Raw genomic sequence first — 27,976 nt, forward strand, 5'->3', positions numbered from 1 at the left:
TTTTTACAATTTGGGGCACCACAGGCTCGGTGGTGATTGAACATTTCACGGCTGAGATCAGTTACATTCAGAGGAAAAGAAACTGCAGTGGTACAGTACAAACAGTGGAGGGGCCTTTTGGCATCTTGATTTATGATACAGATCAAAGAGTAGTCAATACTCTGGTACAAGTATGACCCCCCCACACACAACCCCCCCACCCTCCCTCCCTTTATTGTCATGCTTACTGTGATAGAAGACAACCCTACTGTCAAACTTTTTGAGAAGTGGCCCTGGAACCACCCGTCCCTCCCTCCCCATCCCCCTCCCCACGTAACGCTGAATTATTGCAATTCCAGTTCTGCCCAACTTATTTCAAGAACACAAAAAATAAAGGCAAGTTTTAATAGGTGCACTAACAGACTATCTCATGCAATGTTCTGGTTTTTGTCATGTATACAAAGGCATTGTGTCACACAGGCTTAGTGTTTACTGAGCATTGCCACTTTGAACAACACACCTCGGGTCGATGGATCAGAAGATGGAATATGATGGAGGGCTCTTCTCTTGTCATGGATCATTGTGGACAAATGATAATAATAATAATAATAAACAGAAAAGAATGTGTTGTCATGATAAGTATACAGATGTGTCAAGTGTCTAAGGTGCACGACTGCCTGGAGTAAGCTGACGTGGAAGTTTTTTTTTTCTCTCTCAAACAAAGAGAAGAAATAAAAAAGTATATTGCTTCAAAAAACATTTTTCCTTTTTTTTTTTTTAATATTGTGAAACATTTCATTCACCACTTCTTGGGTTTGTCTAGATCGACAGAGCATTACATTATCAGTCAAAGATACATACAGAAGGATGCTGTGAATCCAAGAGATTAAACGATCATCAATGGGACATGACAGTGACTAATTCCTGGGACCACTTGCTAAAGTCGGTCTGTCTATCTGTCTGTCTGTCTGTCTGTCTGTGGGTCTGTCTGTCGGTCTTGTCTGTCTGTCTGGGCCAACCTCCCATCTACCAGCAGGTGGCACGATGCAAGCACTGATGTATTGCCTGGGTGAAGGGGAGGGGCTGAGAGATTAGTCTGTCACAGTTACAATAGTCAGTCCAAGGACTGTGGCCTCAGTGTGTTCCAGCTCTGTGACCTAGCTGCACATGCTCTTCATCCGTCCCTCCCACCCGCCGCTCCCTACGCCTTTCGTCAGTGAGTAGCATTAAAACGCAAAGGGGAGGGGAGGGGGGGGCTCCTCATTTGCTGCCGCTCTTTCCAGACGTGCTGGAACCCCCCGCCCCGCCCTCCATCTTGTCTGCAATTTCGGACGTGTCTAACTTCTCGGAGGCATCCCCTTTCTCTGACCTCTCCTTCTCAGACCTCTCCTCTCCTTCCACCAGCTCAGACCTCTCTGACCGGGCGTCCGCGTCCCCCTCTGACTTCTCCTTCCTCTCCGAGCAGTCGGGGTCCATGGAGGAGGTGCCGGGCTTGTCCCACTTGACCATGGACTCGTGCTCGGTTATACTGTTGGTGATGTTTGAAGTCCAGGCCTTCAGGTCCTCCTACAGAGAGACACGCAGCTGATATGAGGACTCGTCTTTCTCTACTGCATCTTCTTCATTGACTGTGTTTACATGCACTTCAGTACCCCGATTTCAATCAGGTTTTTTAAGTACCCCGAATTTGTGTTTGCGCATGTAAACACCATTTCCCGATTCCAGAAATCGGGATAAGCTCATATCCCGATTTTGAGAAACCCGATTTTGCTGCCCGGAAAACCCCGAAAGAAACCAGGATACTGGAGCATGTAAACACAGTACCCCGATATCTGAAAGCTGCTCAGCCAGCTGACGTAACCGTTACCATAGATACGTTACGTACAAAATGGCAGCGACAACAAGAGCGCATACTGGAGCGACGAGGAGACTATTGAGTTTTTTTGTTTGTTTTTTTCATGCGAGAAAGTAACTGTTTAGATCCCCAATGTGCGGTCGGTTTATCCACATGACGGCTGTTTACAAGTTTGCTACGACGTTTTCCGGAGGAGTGAAGCTCCCCGTGTGTGAGCTGTGACCGGGACATCACAGAGGCAGCAGCCGGTCTGCAGAGCTGCTCGGCCGGCCAGACTACTCCGTCACCTCGGGAGAGAAGACGGTCGTTAATTAACTTACCCGTAGGTTTTTAGATGTTTACCACCGGCTGGTTATATTATTTTTAGGAGATAAATGCTGGTCTCATTGATGAAATCTAATAATTGTGGCAGTTGCCTAAGTTTGTTTGAATGAAAAGTGAAGCTTCATGTGTGTATTGGAGGAGCAGCGCTGCCTGGAGGCTCTGTCGCCTAACGTGTGTACAGAAATCACCACTTTTACATCAATAAAAGCATGTTTTACAATGAACCGATCAGTCTGCATTGAATTTACCTTTCTTTTATTAAGTTATATAACATGGCAGCATTTTTAATTAGTAAATTTTCGGACCTACATATTTACTAGTAGTTGCGCTTCCTGTTGTAAATAATAAACATGAATGAAACACACATACGCACGTAAGACGCAGTAATCAGAAACCGGGATACTGTATTTATCATGTAGCCTATACAGGGATCCTGATAAACCGGGTTTCTCTAACTTCATGTAAACACCATACCCCGAATTTGATCAATAATCGGGGTACTTAAAAAATCTGATTGAAATCGAGGTACTGAAGTGCATGTAAACGCAGTCATTGTGTGCTTTGGGACTTTGATAGACCTGAGCCGTATATACACTTTTCATTCATATTTTCTTTCCTATAGACTACCCAAACCAACTTGTCAGACCAGTCCTGGATTTAAAACAGGCCTGCCTCTAGGCTCGGACATTGAGGGTCAACGCCCCAGCAGATGGTCTGCTGCCTCAACATCTTATTAAACTAATAACTGAATAACAAACATGTGAAATTCAGAGTTTGTGGATATTTGATTGGTCGGTCTGACCAGATAAAAAAAACTGTCTTCAGTTACTTCCTGTTCCCTGTCCCAGTTGCACAAGAGGTTCACAGGCTTTTTCAAATTCAAAACTCACAGTGTTAATTATACTGTAGCATTGCATTTAAATGGAGAATGCATTAGGCTACAAAAATATACTGGATTAAGGGTGATATCTTATTTTTTAATACACCGCACCGTATAAGACTAGATCATTACATTAAATTGTCCTCCTATGAGAGGTATGGGAATGGGTTTAAAATGAAACACATTATGACATTATGTATTGTTAGATTTTTAATTCTAGGTTTAGTGATATTGTTCCTCACAGTCCCCAGAAACGGGTTTTGAAGTCTGGCAGGTAGTGGCCAGTCAACGTCTCTCATAGTGTTTCCTAACCTTTTGGCTCATTTTTCCAAACACTTTTAACATTCACTCAAGTGCAGTTGTCACAACAGTTTGATGATTCATCAAAACTCTATTGCATATTTGCAAAAAAAGGTCATAAATCATACAAACATTGCATTTACCTAGTTTTTGTGTCAGTTAGTTGGCTGATGCCACTAAAATGAGAAGCTGTTTAGTTATCGTCAAACCGACCAAAATGCAAACAAGCTTCTTCACCATGTTACAAATTACATTATGATTATGATTGACACAAGATTATGTCCTTGTAAAAAGATAAATCAGAAACAAAAAAGATCCACAACAACAAAAGAAAACCCGAAAAAACAAAAACCTTTGTTCCTCTTCACAGTCGTCTACGTAACACTATACAGTATGTTCATGGACATCCTGTCAGCCTGAACAGATACTTTTGTCAACATCCCATCTGATGCTTTCCTTGTGATGCTTGAGGAGAGAAGATCTCCTTGCATGGTGCAGGCAGCAGATACAGCGAACACATTGTAAAGCTGAAGGTAATGGAGAGGAAAGTAAACTCTGCATCGGAACTAAGAAGATGACAGGATGGCCTTGATTATACAACAGTAAATTGATTTGTTCTAACTGCAGTGGTCAAGGTCTGAATCCAACCCACGGCCCTTTAAAGGGATAGTTCGACATTTTGGCAAATTGGCCCATTGCCATAATCCCTATAGTTTTAGGAGTAGGTTCGTTATCTTTAATTGTCGGTGCAAGCTATTTTTAGAATGGTGGAGCAGAGCCGTGAGCTGCTCAGAGCTACGCTACGGAGGCTAATGGGATTTCTTGGTTTCCATCATCAAACTCATCAAATACACAATCCAACAACTCCAAAACGCTCTGGTGGACAAGTTGTGAGCTGCACATTCACCACGCTATGAGATAATAACACAACGTTACGAGACAGAGTTGTTTTAGAGGTAAATTAATGCGAAACAACTGATGCGCGTTCCTGTCGGGGGCAATTTTTCGGCAAGCAGTCTCTGTATTTGCCTCTAAAACAACTGTGTGGTTGGCTGAAACATCTAATACATGACATGGGTTTGAATGTTCTACCTGTGCCTGCCTGCTCCTATAGTCCAGACATGCACTTTTGGATAAAATATAAATCACTCATAGGTGTATATGAGTTTGTGAGGTTTTTTGTCTCTATATGTTAGTGATAGACTAGCAACATGTCCAAGCCAGTTTGCTGTTAGAAGTGTGGATGGTGCAAAGGGCTTTTGTGGTGTTAAGAGGGGGATCTGTTAAATATAAGTGGTCTTACCTCATCTTTTGCATGGAATACAAAGTTGTTCCCATCATTAATTCTGTTGCAAAGAGAATCAAGAAGGACAATTAATCCACAATGATGAGTCTAACATGGTCTTTGTCAAATTTTCTCTTCTTTCTGTTTAGATTCTAACTTTATTTGTAAAAAAAAAAAAGTGCTTGGAAAATTACTATTTACGACAAATAGTTCTTACTTGAGAATGAAAACATTTTTCTTCTTCTTGTATCCCAGTGACGGATCAAACGTGCAGTTACTCAGGTCAACAGCATCCTCTCCGTTGTATGTGACGGTTAGATTCCTGGCGTCCTTGTAGAAAGTCAGCATTCCCTCTTTCAGCACACAGTATACATTCACCCAGGACTTACTGTGAAATCAAAGGCGCACAATAAGTGGAAGTTGAAGGCTTTTTCTTTTAAAACAAATCAAGTATCTTTAAAAATTCTTATCTCTCTTGTCTTACATAAGTAGCCTACTTATAGGCTATGACACATTCATTATGAAGGTGCAACAGCAAACATAACCATGGCAGAGTTACACAAATAAAGCTGAAATGCAAATGCAAATGCAAGACTGGTTCTCTTTGTAAAACAGTGAGCTGAACCATCTCTATAATATCTAATATAATCAAATGCATAAATCCTGGGTGATGTTGTGGCTGAATTGTCCAAGCACAGTTTGGTTTGTTTACATGGTACCTCTGCTTAGACGCTAATGTTGCTAATGTGGCTAATGTTGCTAATGTTGGTCAGTGGTGTTTACCATTATGAAATATCCTACTCAGAACCCCAGCTTTGTGGTTGCTGTCGTTACTAATTCATTGTCATAAACTCCACCATTGATTTTGCCTGTGTGTTTCAACAGTCCAGTCATTCTGTTTAAGGGCTCGTAACCCTAAACACCTGCGTTTAGCCTCTGAACAGCACAACACAATGTCCAAAAGATCTTAACATGCACTTGGTATCTGTATACATAATACTGTGGTAGAAGACTGAGACTAGAAGACTACTTTGAGTGGTAACATCCCCTAATCCAAGGTAAAGGAAAGATGCTATGTCAGCAGCATCCAGATTGGACTTCCAGGGGTAAATGCTGCTATGCACACTTTATTAAATTTAACATAACCCCACAAACTACTGCATGTGGTTCATTATATGCTCTTTGCCCAATGTGGTAAGCTGACTGTGTAGTACTAGTTGCTAACACGTTTACCCCATTTCTTATATCTTGGCTCTCGTGGTCTTGTAAAAGCTTTTAAAAAAGATGCCACCCTCCAAACTCTTTGTCAGAGGTGCATGCTCATCAACAGTCAGCTGTAAGCTGCATCTACTGTGTGATTGGCCACTGATGGCTGTACCTGTTGGGGCTCCTCTGCTGAGCCTCTAGGTCAGTGCTGGAGGCCTTCTTGCGATAGAGGAAACCTTCGTTTTGGGCAGTGTGTGAGGGTGGCTGGGGTGTCGTTGGGGCTCCAGTTGCCGGGGCCGAGCGAGAGCGTCGTGTCTCCTCTGGCTCTTTAGGGCGGGGCCTCCTCCTTGGTTTCGGACGGTCCCGGGCACGAGGACGTCCATCAAAACGAGTCACCGGTGCTGAGAGGCTGCTGGAAGGCCGGTAGGGCTCTCCCCGTGCCTGAGACAGCACAGTGAAACAAGAATGTGACAAAGACACAGAAAACATGGAACATACCAAACTGCAAGTATGCAACTCACAGTTGCTGCCTCTCTCTCCTGGACCTGTTCTACAATCTCTGCCATGGTGGATCTCTTCTCCCTGCAATGACAACAACCATGAGTCACCCAAACAGCAAACAAAATAATTATGCATCCTTAGGAAAATCATTAGGATGAGACCAGACAGTGCTGACTGGGCATTAAGTGTGAAGATCATTTGAATTTCACAGTCACATACCCTGAGCGTTTGTCCGAGCCCTCCTTGATGGAGCCCTCCAGGTCACTTGAGTCTTGTCTCTGCAGCCTCTGCTTGCCGCTGCCCTCCTGCTCACTGGATGATTGCCTTTCCAAACGCCTCCGGTAGCGCTCCTGTCGCACGATCATCGGCAGCTCGTTCAGCCTGGCCTGGATCTCCTGCTCGCTGGAGGTCTGCCTGCCCAGCTTGTACTCCCTCTCTCGCCTCAGATGATCCATTTGAGGGTCAGAGCGGCTGCCACGGGGATCCCTCTGGAGGCGGCCGTGCAGGAGCTCCAGTCCGGACTCAGGCCCCACCATATCTGCCATTGGGATGTCCCCGTACTGTTCCCGCTGCACTCTGCTGGCTTCCAGAAGGGGGTTCACAGCCTTGTGGATGTGGTTGATCCTGGGCTGCATGAAGTCAGCTTTAAGGTGCTGCCACGCATATGCCATTTTAGGGTCCATGATGCCACCACTCTGTGCTAGGTAGCCGGAACTGCCCAGACTTCCACTGCTGTAGTGATTTTGTGCCAGAAAGCCTGAGCTACCTAATCCCCCAGGGCTCTGATAATTCTGCGCTAAGTATCCAGTACTCCCCATATTAGGCTGCTGTGCCAAATATCCTGAACTCCCTAAATTAGGCTGTTGTCCCAGATATCCAGGACTTCCAACATTTTGTGGTTGGGCCAAATATCCAGAACTGCCCATATTCTGTTGATGGAGAAAGCCAGGGCTTCCCATACCTCCACCGCTTGGCTGTTGGGCCAGGTTACCAGAACTTCCTAACCTGCCAGTGGTGTAATGGTTCTGCATGCCACTCGCACACCCAGCGGGCAGTCCGAAGTACCCAGAGCTTTCTGCACTGCCAACAGTTCGATGGTTTATCCCAAGGTAAGTAGAAGTGTCTACTCCAGCGCTCTGGGAGGTCAGCGCTGAGAAACCAGAGTCACTCCCCCCTCCAGCTGCCTGGTGGTTCATTCCAAGGTACGGCGAGGTCACCAACTTAGGACTGCACTGCTGCTCCAATCCGTGGTAGCCCGATCCGTTTAAAACTGGGTTGTAGCTTGATAGTGTTGAGGCCAATCTCTGGGTTGCAGGGGTGGCACCTAGATCCAGACTGGTCTGTAGGGGCTTGGGTTCTACATGCGCCTGTACTGTTTGCCTCAAGAAAGATGAGGTAGCACTGGTTGAGGGAACGTTCGGAGTCAGACAGGATAATGGGAACATCCTTCGGCTGGAGAGTGGGGTCGTCTTTTTCTCCTCCTCTTTTTTCTTCTCAGCCTAAAAGAAAGAGTTTAAATAAATAATAGCACGACACAAACAGAAATCAAAGGCGGGTGGATCCAATAGAACCGTCTTTTAACGAGTTTTCAGGACTTTTTGTTTTACCGGCTTCTAAACAACGCCGCATGTGAAGCAGAAGTGGTGAAGATACACCACATGCAGCATGCGTCATGAGACAGATTTAAACCCACTCACCCATAACTACTGAGCAAACACAACACGCCAAGGTCACTTTTTTTTCTGTAGCAGCATTAAACTGTGACTCCAGCAAACTGATTAAACATTTATCTACAGTCGGGCTTACTGCGGAGAGCTGGCGGAGGGAGCTGAAGCGCTCTTTCCAGGTTACAGCAGCCTTGCGGAAGGCCTCGTGGCGGAGGATGAGCTGCTCAGCCTCATCTGTTTGGGCCTGGGCCGCTCCTCCCTCTGGCTCCCTGGAGCTGATCAGCGGCTCCTTGGCTTTCAGCCAGGCTTCAGCCTTCACCGTCTCCTGGGCAAACTGGAACTTTTCCTGCTCTGGAGGTGACAGCAGACCGACAGCATTTTAACGCACACACCAACAGAAGCAGTTGAGTACATGCTTGTGCGTTTATCATGTCGATGTTTTATGTGTTGGATGGCAGCCTGGATGTTTATCTTATTGCCGAATTCATGTTGAGAGAGAGTGCGTTACAACAAGAACAATAAGATTCATGCATGATTCATGATACATTAACTGCACATAACAGGATGAAGGGGAGGAAGTGTTTGAGTCCATTTAACTTTTACATTGCGTTGTGTTAACATGCAGACATCTAGTGAGTTACTCACTGCGCTGTAGCCTCTCCTGGTGTTTGTCCCATTTTTCAACAAGGTCCTTCTGCTTAGTCAGAAGACTGTCCAGCTTCTCCTTTATCTGTGGTGACAGACACATCACAGTCACGACCACTGCATCTTAGTGAGGTACATGTTTTTATTTGATAGGCCGTGTTGTACAGCTCTTCAGCCTGACCTCCTCGGACGCAGGGTTGCCTGCAGCTATCAGGATCTTGCCGAGATCTGCACACTGCTGTATGGTCTTGCTGCGGCCGTCGATTTTGGCTTTCAGCTCTTGATGTTGTTTCATCATCCCCTCCAATGCCATCAAATCCCTGAGGAAGGATGGATCAGGTTGTCCAGATTAGTTAAGTAATGAACAGTTTTAAGGGGCCCCTACACCTGAAAAGTCTAAAATGTTTCACAAATATCAGTTTACACACTGCACTGCAACAATGACTTCAACCTGGGGAGTAATTCTGACATGGTATGTTGGAAGCCCACCAATGCCCAAAGAAAAAAGAGCAAAAAGATTCTTACCTGGGCTCATCCCATCCGATCTGACCCATGATCCCTTCCATCCACATCAGGTTCTCACGCACCACAGAGAAGAACTGCACCTTGTCGGTTACCGAGGTGACCTGGATGCGACTGGCCTCGCAGGAGCTCAGCAGCTCCTTCCACGCCTCCATCACTTCCTGCTCTTTGATCATGATGCCCTCAGCCTTCTCACCAGCATAGATGGTCCTCAGCTGGGCGGCGTTCTCCTGCAGCTGCCTCACCTACACCCACACAGGATGAGAGGAGGCGGTGGCTTTATCACAACTTAGTGGAGGAAGGGATAGACTAAGCTGTTTCTGACTGTTGGTGAGACAGAACAAGCTCTTTAAAATACACACAAACAAGGGACTGGGTCAGTCAGGCCCAGTTTTTATTTATTTATTCGTTCATTTAACAGGGACAGCGCTCAATACATATATTGTGCCAGATTTAGCTATACGCTAATTTTCATCTGCATTCCCTGGGCATAGACAACGGTAAACAACATAAGAGTAAGTCGGGCATTAGTAAAAACTTCTAGAAACAGTTACATCCATACATGGAATTGTCAAAATTTGAGATTTCACACAGAACATTTGAAAAAATAGCTAGTTAAATACATACTACAATTTTATATCCTTGTCTATCATATATTCACAGTCATACATGCATGCAGGCCAGGCACATCCACACCCACACACAAACACATCCAATGCCACTTCACAAATACATTAGAGATTGTAATTCAATGGGTGCAGGACTGCTTTTCTTTCAGTCACTTTTTAATACCAGCTTTAAAGCTGCTCAGTGTTACTGTATACACTCTCTGATACTGTTTGGCAAGGTGTTCCACTGTTCTGCTGCTTTAACTGAGAAAGCTGTCCTGGCAAATTCTGTTGATTGAGATTGTACATAGCAGTCTCTTCTTGTGGTATCTTGTAGATCTTGTGCCACTTTTACAATAATGAACAATTTCTTTGAGTGGTGGTGATGTGAGGCAGTGGAGAACCGTATAGAGTAAACAGACATTAGACATAAATATAACATTTTCAAAGGTCAGTAAATTAAACGTTCGGATGAAGTTACAATGGTGATAGCAGTGGGGTTTTTTGTCCAGTACCTTTAAGGTCTGTTTATAGACTTAATGAAGTGGCTGAACAGTTGTACCTTGCAGTTGTACAATCTTCTGTCAAAAGTACATCTTGTGAAATTCAAATGCAGTTAGTGAGTTCACTGTGTGACTGATGGGTCACATCACATACCTGTGCAACTAGCAGTTGAAGGGCATGCTCAAAGGAGTGCATGAGTCTCTGCAGGGTGGCTGGATTGGTGATGTTGGCTTGGCACGCCCTCACCTCTGGCAGCTGCTTCATTTTCCCTGCGATCTGAGCCAAGACCTACAAGACAGGACAACATCCTCATGATGAGAGCTTTAAAAATAGAAGCTGCATATCACGGGCCAGACAGTCCACCTCAGAAACGGTGATGATGAAGAACACCGCCACACCACACCTGAGTCAGACACCGATAGGCATCACGACCCGTTACCTCTTTGCAGTCGGTGAAGAACTTGTGCAGCTGGTGTGACGCGGCCAGCATCTGCCTGCGGGTCTCCATGAGCTCCAGGAGGTCGGCCCAGGACTCGTTCAGCCCGTCCTTCCACTCGGCGATGGTGGCGGCGTCCGAGTGGCCGCAGTCGATCATCTCGTTCACCATCTTGTTCACCTGCTCCATGCGCTGCTGGCCGATGTTGTTGGTTTCTGAGGCAAACTTGGTGAACCTGTCCTCCAGCACCTGAAACACATAAACTACACAACACTACAGGGACTGGACACCACGACGTGAACTCGTCTGGTTCAACGGCCTGAAGTAAATATCACCTTTAATTTTATTTTAGACGATGGGAGATTTTACACTATTGTATTTCATCTGTGATTCTCTGTGCTGTGTCCTATCAAAGCCCATTCAACCTACAGAATATCGGCAGATGCTACAATTTACCAACGTCCCCTGAATGCTTCGTGCAGAAAATCAGAGGATACAGATACAGTACCGTATTTCCTTCTGTCTCAGCATTCAATTTAGAATTAGTTTTCATCATAAGTGCAAGACACATTTGTCATAACCCAACATATACACCAGAAGGTAGGCCTGTTATCTTACTACAGTATGACCCTCTGCCTCCTCATCACCCCTGCCTCTGTCTGAATCTGTATCCTCATTTTTACCCCTCACATTCATTTCCCTATTTCTACCATTGCCAAAAATGTGACATATATGAAAGGCCATCTTGGGCCCCAAGTATTTGCTTGGTCTAGGTCTGTGTAGGTCAGGTAAAATGCTGCCATGTCCGGTCATCAGAGGCAGCTCCAGCTAACCTCAATGCGCGGAAATTACTCAAAACCCCCTGAATGAGTGTATACTGTGTGTCGTATATGTACAGTGGCGTGCAAAAGATGGGGCACCCCTTTTCAAAATTTCTGTAAATGTGAACAGTTCGGCAAGTGGAAGATGAAACGATCTCCAAAAGCTATAAAGTTAAACATGAAGCACACTTTGCAATATTTTAAGCAATATCAGTGTATTATTTTGTTTTCTACAGTTTCAGAGTGAAAAAGGGGAAAGAAAGCAGCAGCTTGCAAAACAATGGGAAACCCAGGAGACTGGAGCTCTCAGATTTGACCAATGTATCAGACATGATATTTACTATTTACATGCTGTGATAGTTTCCAAAGGGGGGCTACTAGGTACTAACTATGTAGAGGTACCTTTCTACAGGCCCTTTTTCTTTTCTGTCATTTGTAAAATGTAAAAATGAACAACTATAGCTTAAAATATAAGGGAATGTGTCATCTGGGACTTTTTGGAGATCATTTCATCTTCCACTTGCTGAGCTGTACACATTAACAAAATATTTGACCAGGGCGCCCACATTTTTGCATGCCACTGTATGTGTGAGCATTTCAATAGAAATACAATGAAGTAAATAGTAAAAATGGTATGGAAATAAAATTGAAAAATTGTGGAAAACTCTGCTTGACTGTAATTTTACAGTGTAGTAAATCATTGTAATCACTGTTTAATAATTTGAGTCTAATCCTGAGGGTTTCAGTCTCTGTCTTGTGGTGAGAGTGGTGCATCAGCTTAGTGGAGCGTGCAGGGACTGACCGTGACATCCTCCAGGTCTTGGCCCAGCTCGGTGGAACTGGCCACGGCCTCGCGCTCCGTGATCCACTTCTCCAGCTCCTCCACCTCCTTGTTGAGCTGGTAGAGCCAGTACTGCTGCTCCAGCTTCGTCTTCCTGTGCTCCACCATGTCTTTCAGAGACACATACAGCCGGTCTATGTGGGACTGCTGCTTGGTGATGTGCTCACTGGGAACACATGATAAAAAAAAGCAAGCAAGATAATTATCAAAATCATATTTTACACAGCAGATAGGGAATTGGAGAGGTGCATGTGTGGGTGAGGCTCATGCTGTACCTGTCAGGGTGTCCCAGCTCCAGTAGACGCTGACATTGCTGGGACAACATGCCGACCGTCTCTGCATATGTCTCCACCGTCTGCTCCAGAGCCAGATGTGCCTTCAGAAGCTGCAGAGTGCTCGACTCATCCTGAAACACATCAGTACACTAAGTCAGGGTGTGATGATGTGAGCGGCGTTTGCTGAGGTTTCATCCTGTCACCAGACACCGGCTCTGTCCGTACCGTGCCTTTCTCCTCGCTGGCCAGGTGGAGCTTCTGACCCGACAGCCACGACTCAACTTTGGCCGCCTCGCTGTAGTACTGCTGAGACTGCAGGGTGGCGTCCAGCATCACGGACCTCCTCTCTGCCTCCAGCTGCAAAACCTCCCACAGCTGACGCACGTGCCCCGCCCCCTCACGTACAAACTCCACCTCCGGAGTCCTCAGAGATGCGATGATCCCCGCCCGGTCCAGAACCTCCTCCACGCGAGCCCGCCGCCCCGTCAGCTCCCTCTGGAGGGTCTGGAGGACCAATCGGAAGTGAGTTCTCAGACCTTGAGGTGAGGTGGCCATGCAGGGCCGTTGCTAAGAATTCTGGGCCCCCTGAACGAATACTAAAGTGGGCCCCTAACCCCTGACTTTTCCACTTTTTTTTCTTAGACTACGTTTGTATTATCATTTTTTATTTAGCCTATTTTGTTTTGATGCTAATGCAGCATTACTATGAGTATCAGTCAGGGTCTAAGCAGAATAATTCAGTCATACAAAGATTAGACTAGAAATTAGAATTATCATCACCTTTCTCCCCTGTACAACGGCCCTGTGGCCATGACCAAACATTATCTCTGACACTTACCTGGTTCTTTTTAGCATGCTGCTGCACACTCTGGAGGTTGTTCCCATAATCCTTACAGGAGGCCACAGGAAGCCTCTCCTGAATCCACAGCTATCAAATAACCAAAGTCAGGTCAATAGGAAAACATGTAGGCCATGTGAAGACCCAAATCACTCATTCTTACAATACATGGAACACGAGACCATGTTCTAGTGACTCTCAGTCATGTACTATAAGAAACTGTGTGTATATAGAAGAGAGAATACATGAAAGGGAAGAACAGGGTCACTCACTATCTCATCCTCCAGGTCCTGGGCGACTTGGTGCATCTCTTTGGAAGCCAGCAGGATGCGGCGTCTCTCCTTCAGGGGCTCAATGAGGCGGACGATGCGCGTCTCTACCATGCCTGACTGCTCGCCGCCTTCCCTGTCACCTGCCATCAATCTTTGCTGGGGTAGACAGACCCCCTGCAAGCTCCCCAGCTCTCCCACATCCTTGTAAAAGTCCCCAATCTGAGACTCCATAGCCTGCACCGAGGGAAGGGGAAGGTCATGTTACAGGCATGGACAAAGGCATATATCAGCTTTTTCCTATCAGAACATTTCAGGGTTACGTAACGGGCTGCCTCACTTCAAGCAAAAAAAAAAAGCAAAAAAAAGCATATGATGCTTTTTTTTTTTTAATACCACTGAACCTTGTGTTTAAGAACATGCCACAACAGCAACCTCCATGGACACATGTCAGAGCTGGTAAAATTATATAAACCACAATGAGCTGAATGGTACAGTTAGTCAAAAACATTAGCTTCATCACTGCTGATCAGAGATAAACATTTATTCATCATGTGCTGCAGAGAGAGAACTGTCATTGGCTGAAATAAATGTCAGAGGGCGGAGTCAAATAAGCAGAACACTGTTTATGGCAAAACTGAGGCCTTGTGGTAAGATGTACCAACTGAGTACACTCAAGCTTTAAAGTACTTTTAAAATTCCTTATTGGTGATGGAATATATTTCCTTTTTGGAGTTATTTTGATAAAAGATCTCATTATTAGCACCACTGCTGAAGCCCAGGGAAAAATGGGGGTACAAATGAGTGGAACTTTGGATACGAGTGAATTCTTTTTTTCAGTATTTTGGATTTTGTATTTTTTACTCTTATTTTTTCATCAATGATGGACTATGAGAGTGACGATCAAGATGTAACGACAGAAGGAAACAACGGGACCACCCTTCTAAATACATATTTAGATTATAATTATGAAACATTTGATTACTCCGGGAAAAGAACACATGACATGGACTGTGACTTTGACCCAGAAACAAATTTTTTTCATACCATGCAAAACGAATGTAGGTATTATACTGAACAGCAATTCAATGTAAATGTTAAAATGATAGGTGTGTTCTCAATTATACATATAAACAGCAGAAGCCTAATTAAAAATTTTTCAAAGGTATATGATTTTTTGGGGAGTTTGAATACTAAATTTAGTGCTGTAGCTGTTTCAGAAACTTGGTTAAGTGACGAAATAGTAAAAGATTATGAATTGCAGGGGTATCGCATGTTTTATGTTAATAGGAGAAAAAAAAGGGGTGGGGGCGTGGTCCTATATGTTGATGAGACATTACATTGTAAGCAAGTGAAAAATATGTCTAAAGGGATAGATGACAAGTTGGAATTCATAACAGTTGAAATTGAGATGGAGAAAGCTAAAAATATAATCATAAGTTGTGTGTACAAAGCTCCTGTATGTGGAATAGAAATTCTTAAGGAACAAATGATTGATTTGTATGAAAAAATAATTAATAAGAAGACTGTATTTGTATGTGGGGATTTCAACATTGATTTACTAAACCCACAGGGTCATACGGGAACAACTGACTTCATTAACACCATGTATAGTGTTGGGCTATTCCCAAGGATCACTAAACCAAGTAGAATTACTAGGTCCAGTGCAACTCTAATTGACAATATTTATTCTAATACCATAGATGCAACTGTAGGGGGATTGTTCATCCAAGATATAAGTGATCATTTACCAATTTTTACAACATTTCAGCACAATCTAAGGGGAAATACTGGGTGGAAAAAACTAACAACATTTAGATTGAGAAATTCAGAAACAATGGAGTCATTAAAAATGGACTTGATGAACCTGGGAATCTGTTTATGTTGCTGATGTAGATGACGCTTATAATTCATTTTTAAGTATATACAAAGAGTGTTATGATAGAAATTGCCCACTGAGAACATGTAGTGATAAAAGTAAAAAAGAAAATAAGCCATGGATATCCAAAACCCTACAGAATGCAATCAAAAAGAATGTATTCTGTATACTTTCACTTACTCAAAAATAAATAGAGTTAAATAAAATAAAATGCAGCATATAAAAATATCTGAGCTGGTGCATCTTGATTGACGGCCGTGATCATGTGACTGCATGTGATCACGTGGTCGCCAGAAATTTGTGATGTCAAAATAGGGTCACAAGCCAAAAAAGGTTGGGAACCACTGATATAATGGGAGCAGACAGCTGTTTACACAAGTCACGACAGTTGAGTTGACTGTCTCAGTATGTTTACAGCTCGTCTGAAGCCACAACGTCTTCGTAGCGGTCAGAGTAAGTCTGGATATTGTTTATACTGAGCGCGCCAACTTGACTGTCGCGCGAGACTTTGTATTACAGCTCAGGCTTTTCTTGAAGTAAACAAACCTCTCGGTGTATGTTTGAAGCCATCTGACGTTGTCTGTGGAAAACAGTTGTGGTTTTGTGGGATGTAAACAGCATTATACCCTGCTGTGGCGATGCAGGGACAGACAGAACTACTGCAGAACAGGAGTCATTAAAAAGAAAATATTCAGATTCATTCTTTTAGACCAAAAAAAATTTGGAAACTAGAGCTCAAGTTGAATTTGCCCAGAATCGAAATCCCACTGAGTTTGTAGTTAATTAGCTATAAAAACATTAAAACAAAGAGCCATTCTTTTTATTATGACCCAGTTTTTCCTTCAGATTCAAGACTATCTGCTTTCAGAAATCTTTTTCCATTGATGAAAAGCAAAATATATCTGGTCCTTACTTGGGCAACTTGATCATATTCTTGTGGCTCAGTATAGTCCTGGTTCTACAGACAGCATGACTGTATATGCTGTACACACATACTGTATCTAGACCAGTTCTGGTGCCCATACAAGAACACACTACATCTTCTCAGTCAACACTGGAGAATAGCTGCTGGAATCTATCCAGATGTGTGAGTATATGGGACAGACTGGGGCAGGCAGGACCCAGGCAGATGTTTCATTCTGCTGTCAGTCACATGCCCATACAGTATGTACAATGAATGCATTATAAAATAACAGTTAGGAGAGAACTACGAATAATTAGAAAAAGAAAGATCATGGATATAAAACATGGATATATACGCACTTCTTGTCTCTGTTTTCATCTGATATCCATAGATACATCTGTCACATCACCATAGCTGCTCATTTTTTATTTTTTGTAACTGAGAAATACCATCGTTGGTATTACATCTGCCACTGTTGCCACTTTCATGTTTTACCTATTATTACTTTACTTATTACTATCAATACTGTGAATAATCATGCCGCTATGAGCACTTTGCACTTTGTCCACCACACATACAGTTACTGTACTGATGTGTCCACCACACAGTGTATGACAATCAACATCTTGCTGCTAGAAGCACTTTGCACTTTGCCTACTATTTCTTTTTTGGTGTTGTGTGTTCCTCCACTCTGAATGAGGAGATGTATGTCTGTGTTTTCAATGTTGTCCCCCTGTTGTCCACGTGGCTACTTGTGCGGCGGTGTGTGTGCTGCCTCTGTGCCGTCCAAGAGTTCACCTGTGTCGTTCTATGTCTTGGGTTCCTCCTGTATTTTACTGTGATCTGTATTTTATTGTGATTTGTATTTTATTGTGATTGTATTGTGAGTTTTATGTTGGGACTACAGATGGAAATGAGCCCTAGTGGCTAAATCTGGTACAACCATCTCTTCATTGTTCTACAATTGATTAATGGTATTGTACACTGTCCTGTAATAATAAACTAAACTAAAAGAAAAAACCCAGAGATTTCTCGGTATATATGATAACATTATGATAAATAACAGTTACAGGTAAACAGCTGACATTGTGAAGGAAGTGTAGAGGTCAGACGGTGACCAATCAGTGGTGGTAACTCAAACTAATAAAATGCTCTTCTCAGAGTGACCCTGGAGACTTGCCTGGAACTTCTGGAGCTGCTCATTGAAGGTGGGCAGGTGGTGTGCTTGCTCCAGCTGGGGGGGCTGCTGCTCCAGGTGGGAGAGCTGGTTGTCCAGGTCCGAGTAGCTCTTCACCGCCGGCTCGGCCTTGTTGTTCTCAAACAGCTGGCGGGCCTTGGCCTTGGTGGTGGTCTCCAGGTCGGACCAGCACTCCCGGATCTCCTCCAGCTTCTGCTGAATGACCGGACGGAGCTCCGGCTTCTCCTGGATCAGCTCCAGACCCTCCTGGTGTGACAGCCACAGAAACCCACCGTTAGAAACCAGCGACAATCAAAAACCCCTTGCATCAGTTGACTGTGCGTCAGTTAAAGCTCTCCTCTTTAATCACTGTGTGTTCGATGGTCATTTCCTGGCTCAGTCTTCTCCTCTCCGCTCCTTTAAAGTCAGCTCTTGCTTCGGGGATGTTCTTATGCTCTGAGATAATTGTTGCCTCAGAAACCTGCACAACCGCAGCACAGAAACTGCCCGCCGCCATTTTTTTGAGCACAAATTAGGTTAGATTTTTATTTTTTGAAATCACATTTATTCATTATGAGTCCATTTTCAGACAGCTGGTGACCTTGTGTGGCTTGTGTTTAGCAAACAGACTTGGCACATGAGAGAAGACTGCACGTGCACAGCTCCATATCATATCAACACACGACCCCCCGTTCTACACCGTGGACCTGTGCATCTCGTGTTTATGCATTATTTCAGATGTGTTCAGGAAAACAAGTGTCTAAATTCAGTGTTGTCCCCCATAATAGCCCGGGACGACACAGCTCACTGCCAAGGCTCAGAGTCCCCTGCCTGCAGAGAGGCAGGTGGATGGAGCAAAGTTTTGGCCTCGGGCTGACCCAAAAATCCTGCATGGTAAGTCCAATAAAGCCCCACTCTGTCCTCTCTGCCGGTGCTCCTCTGCTGCCCCTTCCCTCCCCTAAATCTCAGGCTTTGTTCATGACGTGATCTGGATGAGGAGATGTGGTGAGATCAAAGCTGGTGGCATTTTCCCTTTGTGTCAATGAAGCTCTTCCCTGAAATAGATTATTACCAGTCTCTCCTCCCAAACCTCGACTTAGCCGTGTAAAAAGGTGTTTTCCTTCTCTCACGGGATTGTGGATTTTTTTTTTTTTTTTTGCACCAGGTCCACAAAAGCTCATTTACAGCAGCGGGACTTAAAAGCCTCTGATGATGTTGTTGATTTTCTTTTTTTTTTCCTAATGTTTTAAGAAGCACGTTCTTCTGCCATTTATGATAGTGTCTGATGTATTTATTATTTCCTCAGCTTGTATTGTAATAACAACTGTGCTCATGATGGATATTATCTTCCCAACGCTGCTTCTCTCCTTTATCTTTCACAGAGAGCCGGACCTATATCCTACAGCTTTCATAATGCAGTGCTGCATTCCTCCTCTTGGCACAGGCTCACTGCTTAACTGCTGCTAGTGCTCACTCTCTCACACCCCCGCCCCCCTCCCTCCCTCCCCACTCCCCTCTCTCTCTCTCTCTCCCTCTCCCATCCTTCCTGAGCCTCCCTCTCCCTCTCATAATGCAGAGCCAGCAGAAAGCAGGTCTCTCACTCTGCTCTCTCTTGGCTTTACTGACACACAGAGTGAAGCAGAGGGAGAAGAAATCAGAGAGGGGGTGGAGAGAGGAGAGTAAAAAGAAGAGAGGGAGGAGGAGGAATAAGAATCAAAGGTTTGTGGAACAGGAACAAGGCTGCGGGTGTGTGCGGGTGCCGTGCTACACCCTGGGCACAGTCGGATCCAAAGGGCATCTGCGAAGTAAAATTTTCAGACAGTCATGGCTGACTTAGTGTGATATTTTAATGGCCACCGCCACACGTGATTCATGTTATTATGGCAGCATGGTTTTTGCCAGATTCTGCAGGGTCTCGCGTAATGCTGATGCAGCATAGTACACTAGTGGGTGGTGTTACAGTTTCTCTCAGTGGCTTTGATGCAGTTCTCACATCAGAAACATCACAACTCTTAACGCAGCTCTCAGAACTGCTAATGCATTTGATTAAAGCCCCTAAAACAATCAGAACCTGGTCCACGTGTGTAGAAACCTGCAAAGTCAACCAATCATTTCAGCATTGTCACCAATGAATAAAACCCTGTCACCAGAGCTGCATACTCATACACCAGGATGTTTGGATGTTTTTATACAGACCTGACTGACCTTAGAAAATGGAGAACTGCACAAAATAGAAAGTGAAATAATATTCAGACACAAAAGTGTGATGGAGTTACAACATAGCATTTTGGGTTAAATAACCACATTCTATCAGCCTCTTAGAGCATCTCTGTATGGAAATATACATGTGAGGCTATAGAAGACAGAAGAGCTGCAGATTTAGATCCAAAAAGTGTTTGACATTTGAAACAAATATTTGATTGATTGGTTGATTTTGGCTGATTTTGATGTGTTTATTGTGTGATATTTTCAGTGCAGTTTCATTTTGCAGCAGATATGCGGTACAGTACATTCATTTTTTGGTTTGTGTGTATAGTGTTGGGACAAAATGAGACCTGGATGAGAAAACATGTGAGAACAGTTGTAAAGAAGTCTATGTTACTGTAATTCAAAGAATGAACCATGACTGGAAAACTAATGAAAGCAAAATGATAAACAAATATGCATCAGAGGATAGACACACAAAATAGTACAAATCAAAATTTGAAGAAGACATAAATTACAGAGATATTCACACATATGTGCATGTGTATGCTAGACTGACCTTGCTGTTTTATACATACATACACACACACATATATATATATAATGATTGTATAACACTGGTGGACTGTAGGACTGGATCAGAGAGTGAGAGGTCTGTTATTCTGTCTAATAAAGGTACACATTGATTTCATGAGTTGTGAGTCAGATGAGAAACATATCAACACAATGAGAAAATGTCTTTAGTGAAACGTGTGAATGAGAAATGCTGATGTGTGTGAAGGAAAGATGAACTGATCTGAGAACTGCATTAGTGAGTAGTGAGACTGATGTTTCTGTTCAAACTGCATCAAAGCGAATGAGGGAAAAAAGCTGTAACGCTGTCAAACCCACTATCAAAGGTTTATCCAAAGAACACCTGAGGCCTGAGCACAACTTCACATTCACACTCGGCTGATCACAGACTCATAATGGTGCCAGCGTCACTCCATGATATTTGGTATCTTTGTCAGCATGACCATGTACCACGGGTGGAGGCGTGCAAATGGACAGCAGGGACATGTCCCTACCAGTATTTGAGAGAAGGTGTTTTGTGCTAAGTCTTGAGTGAAGTCATTGGGTGATCCTGCTGTGCATGCTAGCATTTCATTGGCTGGAATTCTGTTGGAAGACTTATGTCACGTACAGATATCTCACTGCAGACACAGAGGAGGTGAGGCTGATCAGTGTGGATCCAGACCTCAAACACTGGTGAAAATCTAGTATCTAGTGCTAACTTTGTATCACTCGTGCTTTCACCATCAAAGTGTAGTAATAGGTAGTAGAACTAAACACAGCAGCCACAGTGAAAACCTACTGCTACTGCTACAGCTACTCCATGTCACCAGCTCTACGTTATTAGATTATTACTCTTGGAATATTCTCCAACATGTTTTGAGACTGGAGAATATTCCCTCTCTTGCTGATTTTAAATGTATGGTGCAATTGTTTTTCAGTGTAACTGTATTTATGCTCGTCATCCCTATGAGGGAAACCTCAGTGACCAATGAGTTAAAATAAAGATTTAAATAAATAAATTAGTAGGCCTATTGCTGGTCCAGATGGAGCTGGTTATAAATGTGAAATCAAATGATCTGTGTAGTTATCTTTTAAATGTGGTGTTGAGATCAAACATCACCATTTACATTCACTACCAACTTCCTCTGTTACTAGGTCAGGGATTTCGGTAACCCTTTAATTTACAGGCCACTAATTACCTGATAATGTCAAGAAATAGCCTAGAAAAACATGACATTACTAATGTCATGTTTTTCATAAAGGCAAAAGATTACACATGCTTTTCATGCTTTGGATTTCTTTGGAAAAGGCCAGAATTTTTCTCCACCAATTCCTTGCAATTGATCATTATTTCTTGGCTATATTTCTCGACATTATTCTGAAATTGACCGTTATTTCTAAGCTATTTCTAGACATTATGACACAATTACTTATTTCTTGGCTATTTCTTGACATTATCATGTAATTGGCCTGTAAATTAAAGGTAGGCTATACTAGGTTTTCTTCTCCTCATGCAAAGATTCAGCTATAAAGCACTCAAGAGCTTTACGTAGATTTAAAGTTCAAAAGTTTCACTTTGTATCAATGTGTGAATAAAGAGACTCCACTGTTAAAAGATGTATATGCAAAATTATCACTGTACAAGACAATGTGTCATATTTGTTTTCCTAAACTTTGGCCTCAGATTTATTTATTTTTACTGTGACTGTAATAAATCATTAATGCAGGGGTGGTAGTACTGGTGATAGTATGAAAGTAGCATTAGTATCAGGCAAATAAGATTGTCCATTTGGCAGTTATTCTGATGCAGTAACATCCTTTTCTGAAATATATTTTTATGGCCTAAGCTAAATCTTATCTACATCATGGGCCTGCAAGGGGCTATAAAGAAGTGTTCAGAACATATTTTGATTTACAATGAAAAAGAAAAGGAAGACAGAAAAAACAGACACAAAAACAGCAGAAAATCAACAACAAAACAAAAAGAAAATCCTCAGTATAATGACTAAAGCAAATAAGGAAAACAATACACACTGTAATTTCATCAAATACATAACATGATATTAAAAACAGTGACAGAGCTGTGTTTTCACAGGGAGAGAAACAGTGTGTGGACTGTATGTGAAAACAGGAGGAAAATTCATCATGTGATGTAAAAAAAATAAAAAAATAAAAAAAAACTGTGGCAGCAAACACTGTTAAAGGTATTGACAATGACACCAGTGTGAGAGTTAATCATTTATGGCCAAAACAATCTGATTGACTATAATAACTTTTTAAAGCATCACAACAATGTAGTGTGTTCTAAAACAATTCATATCAATGCTGGACATCAATACATCAAATGACTGCAGTATTTACTTCAAGTGCATTGTAAATGTACAACAAGCTGTACTGTTGCTGTCTGATACAGTAGCATACTACGTGATGTGATGGTCAGGACACAATACTGTACTAAATCTATGGTAAGGAAATAATGGGCCTTGAATCTGAGTGTCATTGTTGTCACTGATAACATGATTGTTGGTTTTGTTCAGAGGCTTCAGTCAGCTGACAGTGTGACACTGACACCTCTTTACTTTTGGTCTATTGAGCTTTTATTGTTCAGCCGTGGAATTTCCTGACAAAATGCAGAATATCATCAGCCAATCACACACTGGCAAGTGTCATAAATGTGCTCTCAGTCCGACCAATCGCATAAGAAGGAAAAGGATGAAGACAATTCAATTAGAACCGTCAGTAACTACATGGAAACAGAAAAAATAGACATTTATATTGATTCCAGATGAGTGGAAAATGCACAAGGTCTGGTGCTTATGATGGAGGCAGGTGTTCTTATTTTAACATACTGTATGTGGGATGGGTTGGATCTATGGACTCCATCTAGACAGGCCTTGCTTCATCTGTGTGTTTACAAAGCTTTGACCCCTGAGCCCACAGTGAGTCCTGGCACAAGGTCAGGCGGGACTGAGTCCTCCCGCTGTAACAGAGAAGCACCCACAGATCCTCCACATGCAGCAGCCGGCCTGGAGCTGCGTGCCTGGCTTCATGTGCTGAGTAAGTATTGAGAGAGAACAGAAGTAAGCGGCCGAGGCCGGAACCCTTCCAAAAGGACGCAGAGTTCTCTGCTTGTGGCAGGACGCAGCGTCATCTTTTCTCTCTGTCTCTCTCTGGGTTCTGACAGAGAGAAGTGTGGGGGTAGATTAAGTAATTTTACCGGGGCTGTGGAGACAGGAGGGCCACTGTGACTGTGTGACACAGGAACTTTAGGAAACCATCCCAGACAGTACAAGAAAGACAAGCTGCATGCAGCAGCCTTCCTCTTTCAGAGACAATGTTTTCAGCTCATTTCTCTGCTATTTGAAAGGTTAGACAAATACGCTGACTATTTGCAAGTGAAGCAGGATCCTGTTACAGTCTGTTTTCATTTCAAGCTGGGAGGTCTTTCTGTACACAGGGCCTGCACAGGCCATCTACCCATCTAACTAACCGACCTACTGACCGACCAACCAACCAACAATTTAACCAACCAAACATTTACCAACCATCTAACCATCCAACCATCCAACCACCCAACCACCCAACCATTTAACCATATAACCAACCAACCAACCAACCAACCATCCAACCAACCAACCAACCAACCAACCATCCATCCATCCAACCAACCAACCAACCAACCAACCAACCAACCAACCAACCAACCAACCAACCAACCAACCAACCAACCAACCATCCATCCAACCATCCATCCAACCAACCAACCAACCAACCAACCAACCAACCAACCAACCAACCAACCAACCAACCATTTAACCATATAACCAACCAACCATCTAACCATCCAACCAACCAACCAACCAACCAACCAACCAACCAACCAACCAACCATCCATCCAACCAACCAACCAACCAACCATCCATCCAACCAACCAACCAACCAACCAACCAACCAACCAACCAACCAACCATCTAACCATCCATCCAACCAACCATCTAACCGACCAACCATTTAACCACATAACCATCTAACCAACAAACCAACAGCTGTATTTAGTCATGTAATAATAGTAATCAAGTCAGGTAGCCTACTAATAGTCTTTCACACCTTCATCTTCATTCTGTCACAACTGAATGTCTGATTAGTAACACTCTCTGTACAGTTCATGTCATTAAAACTCATGTGTGTCCACCATGAGTAAAAAGAATTGTAGCGATAGCCAGCACATGAGCACCATATTACGCTGCACCACAGGGCCTGTAGAGAAAACAAATGAGGATGGCTGAACCTGGAGTTCAAGAAAACTGGCCTATAGCTGAGAAAGATTAATTGCCATTTACTAAAAACAGAAACCTATAGCAATATGTGTATTCACCACAGTAGTGGAAGAAGCCATGAGTGAAATAAACCAAGGTGGGAGGGTCTAGACCGTAGCATGATGAGCCTTAAAACACATTTCACACATGGGCGACCAAGATGGCTCATAAAGATCTCCTCATTAGGTCATTCTGAGTAACAGGGCTTAATAACACACAACCATCTCATAAACAGTTCATAACAGTGTGTACAACAATGCTCTATTGAATGTCTTAATGTATTAAAAAATAAATGAATAATTAAATGTCAACAAAACATCTCAGGATGATACCAGGATTTTTAAATTTATTTAAGCAAGGTCAAAGACTAAAGCTGAAACTAAACTACTACTACACACTCTAATCTAATCTAACATGTGTCTATAGTATGAGGACTTGTGATCAGAGCTTTATTCAGGAGCCACTCGACTGCTGTTAGTCAGAGGAAGCTAAATGTCAGACAGTCACAAACAGAGACTGCCTGAAAGAAAATGATTGATAATAATTAAAATAATCTTAATCGCAGGCTTCTATCTGCACACCTGGTTTCTGCCAAACATGTTGCTAATGTTCCTCAGATTTCAAAAGAGCACTTCCCTTTAACCACATCACTGTTTTCTCCCCCAAGATCTAATCAATTTGAATCAATTATCAGACATCATTATACATTTACCAAGTCAGCAAAGACCCATCAGAGGATGTGATGCTGAACAAAACAGATCAACTACGTATTTTTTACATTATCAGCAGAAATCATGGTTGATACAACCTTGCGACCCAATTGAGAATGACATTTCTGACATTTCTTATATATTTGAAACATTAACAGGCCTGCTATGTGCCATCAGCAGAAATGGGGCCTGGGTGCATCTCAAGAGCCCACCTTAGCTTCACCAAGGCAGAGGGCAAGGAGAACACTGGATGATGGGATGGTGCTCTGTCAGGGGAGCAGAGCATGATGGGAAATGCAGGGCAAGCGAAGCAACCCTGATAATGTGATGTGAGTTGACTTCGTATCAGCTGTTGTGTTTGAAGCAGATGCCTTTTTGTAAATACAGGAGGATGAGAGGAGAGGAGGGGGGGGGGGTCCTGTGTACGTTCAGACCTTTCGCTGCTGCAAAAGGTTCACGTGTCCTCTACATTATTCACTGTAACCTCCATAACCAGGCGGTGAAATCCAGAGGCTCTGCTGTCGGTGCACAGAGGAAACCATAGGGATCTCACCACCTGTGAGCCTGAACACGGCGCAGCAGCCACCTCAACACTGTAACCTTGGCGATGTAATTCAGGATGTCCCTGAGCAAAGTGATGAAATGAAAACTGAGTGATGACACCTCTCCCACTTTCACCTATACTCTGTGTCACTGCCACCACACCCACCGTCAACAATGTGCCGTGGTCATGTGCTCTCTTTTTTTTTGGCATGGCGCGTCCATGCCCGCCTCACCTCCTCTGACCATCTGTCCTCCCCCATCTGACCCATCTCTCTCCCTCGTCATGCCCCCCCGGTTCCCCCCTCCACTCACCTGTTCTATCTTGGCCAGCCATTCTTTATTGCGGGCCAGTTCTGCCATGAAGGCCTGGTGCTTCAGCCACTTCCTGTGTAGCTTTTGAGCCTCATCCCGCGCCGTGTCTCGGGCCATAAGCATCTTCTCCTCCACCCGCTGTCCCAATCACTCAGCTAGGGGAGACAAAAATAGCCACCATCAGGAGCCCAACGCTCGAGCCAGCCCTTCTTCCCACCTTTCCCACAGGACGTCCTGCCTGCCTCCTCAGCAGCGAGAGCCACCCGCTCTGCTCTGCAGGGGCCTGGGTACCTGTGCTGTCACCACCCTCCCCAACCCCCACCAGACACCCTTTTCTGGAGAAAAAAAAAATCAAGATAAGCACCTCAGCAGCAGTGGTAGCAATGGAAGCACTCAAGCCCTTCTGTTGGGTCGCCCCTGGGTCCTCATGCCCTACCACTTCGTGGGTCTTGCAGTCCTGATGCTGCAGTGCCTGCTAGCCAGTCTCAGAGAAGGCAAAAGCAACCAGCGAAAAAAGAGGAAATGCGCCAATGACAACACTGGTAAAGAATGACACACATCCAAGATTCCTTGTGGGCCGTGAGTTATCTTCGAGCTCTCGAATGTCGATTAAAATCCAGCCGTCAGTGGAGATGTAGATGGAACATAGCCACGGAAGAGTCTTTCAGCCAGGGCAAAAAAAAAACCTGACCATTCACCACTCTCCAGTCCCGGTCAATCTGTAGTCCTGTCTAACGATGCTTTAGACAGGAGGAGGAGGAAGAGTTGGAGTGGGAGGAGCAGGGTGAATGGGATGCAGAGTCAGTGCAGAGCAGGCCTGATAACATAAGCTATCCGCTCCTGAAATATATCATCCCCGCCGCTGAAAAGATGCACAACACAGGCTGGTGTGAAAATAGCACACTATTTTCTCTCCTCAGTTCCCCTTCCTCATGTCCCCGAACAGCTCAGCCGCGGTTGGTGCATGCTGCTGCAGTCCTTGCCTCTCAGCTACGCTCCTGTGTGTGTGTGTGTGTGTGTGTGTGCTTATGTGAGCGTATGTATGTGCGAGTGTGTGTGCAATCACAATCAGCACTGCAGTGCCGGAGCAGAGAGAGAGAGAGAGAGAGGGAGGGGAGAGACAGAGAGAGGGAGGGAGACAGCAAGAGAGAGCGAGAGAGGGAGACAGGCAGAGGAAATGGAGAAAGGGGGGAGCGTCAGAGCAAAAAAAAAAAAAACGAAGGAGAGAGCGAGTCAAAAGAGGGAAAAGATGTAGAGGGTAGGGAGGTAGTGAAACAGAGAGAGGAAGAGAGAGTCTGCGTCATCCCTCAGTGTCACCAGGGACATTTCTCTGCACTAGAAATGACTGCACTCGGAGCAGGAGAAGGATTTGGGAAGGGGGGTGGGGGCGGTTGTGGTGGCGGTGGTGGTGGTGGTGAGGGGGTGTCGTTTTAAAACAGCTGAATGAGAGGGAAGGAGGACGCATGCACACATGGTCTACAGTGCAGCTGACTGATTCTGATCACTGTTAGCTCACCCTCTTTAAGGGGACCTGCCTGCTGCAATTACTCTATGTCATTTAGGTCCATGGGGGGGGGGGGGGGGGTTACTGTGTTCAGCTCCATCCAACCTGAATTAC

The 27,976-nt window shown here is 44.0% G+C and overlaps 1 protein-coding gene across 1 annotated transcript; it reads right to left on the reverse strand.

Moving 5' to 3' along the window:
- sptbn4a (spectrin, beta, non-erythrocytic 4a) lies at positions 1–27,434 on the reverse strand. Its single transcript, XM_085798763.1, has 19 exons — positions 26,359–27,434; positions 17,704–17,983; positions 13,760–14,022; positions 13,488–13,577; positions 12,875–13,153; positions 12,650–12,780; positions 12,336–12,540; positions 10,716–10,961; positions 10,430–10,564; positions 9,168–9,409; positions 8,824–8,962; positions 8,643–8,727; positions 8,137–8,348; positions 6,550–7,829; positions 6,351–6,411; positions 6,002–6,270; positions 4,841–5,011; positions 4,642–4,684; positions 1–1,545 (listed from the first exon to the last, which is right to left on the reverse strand). The coding sequence occupies exons 1-19, from the start codon at positions 26,479–26,481 to the stop codon at positions 1,240–1,242; spliced, it is 4,560 nt and encodes a 1,519-aa protein (XP_085654889.1). The 5' UTR covers positions 26,482–27,434; the 3' UTR covers positions 1–1,239.
- Positions 27,435–27,976: the final 542 nt, after the last annotated feature.

Source organism: Trachurus japonicus, chromosome 14 (assembly GCF_045865225.1).
Source record: "Trachurus japonicus isolate A0001 chromosome 14, Traja_1.0".
In the NCBI taxonomy this organism is placed as follows: domain Eukaryota; kingdom Metazoa; phylum Chordata; class Actinopteri; order Carangiformes; family Carangidae; genus Trachurus; species Trachurus japonicus.

Coding starts and splice junctions, on each gene's coding strand:
- sptbn4a (XM_085798763.1), bottom strand. CDS start 26,481: ATGCTTATGGCCCGAGACACGGCGCGGGATGAGGCTCAAAAGCTACAC. Junction 10,565..10,715: donor TCTTCACCGACTGCAAAGAG/GTAACGGGTCGT, acceptor CCTGTCTTGTAG/GTCTTGGCTCAGATCGCAGG. Junction 8,349..8,642: donor CCAGGAGAGGCTACAGCGCA/GTGAGTAACTCA, acceptor TGTCACCTCCAG/AGCAGGAAAAGTTCCAGTTT.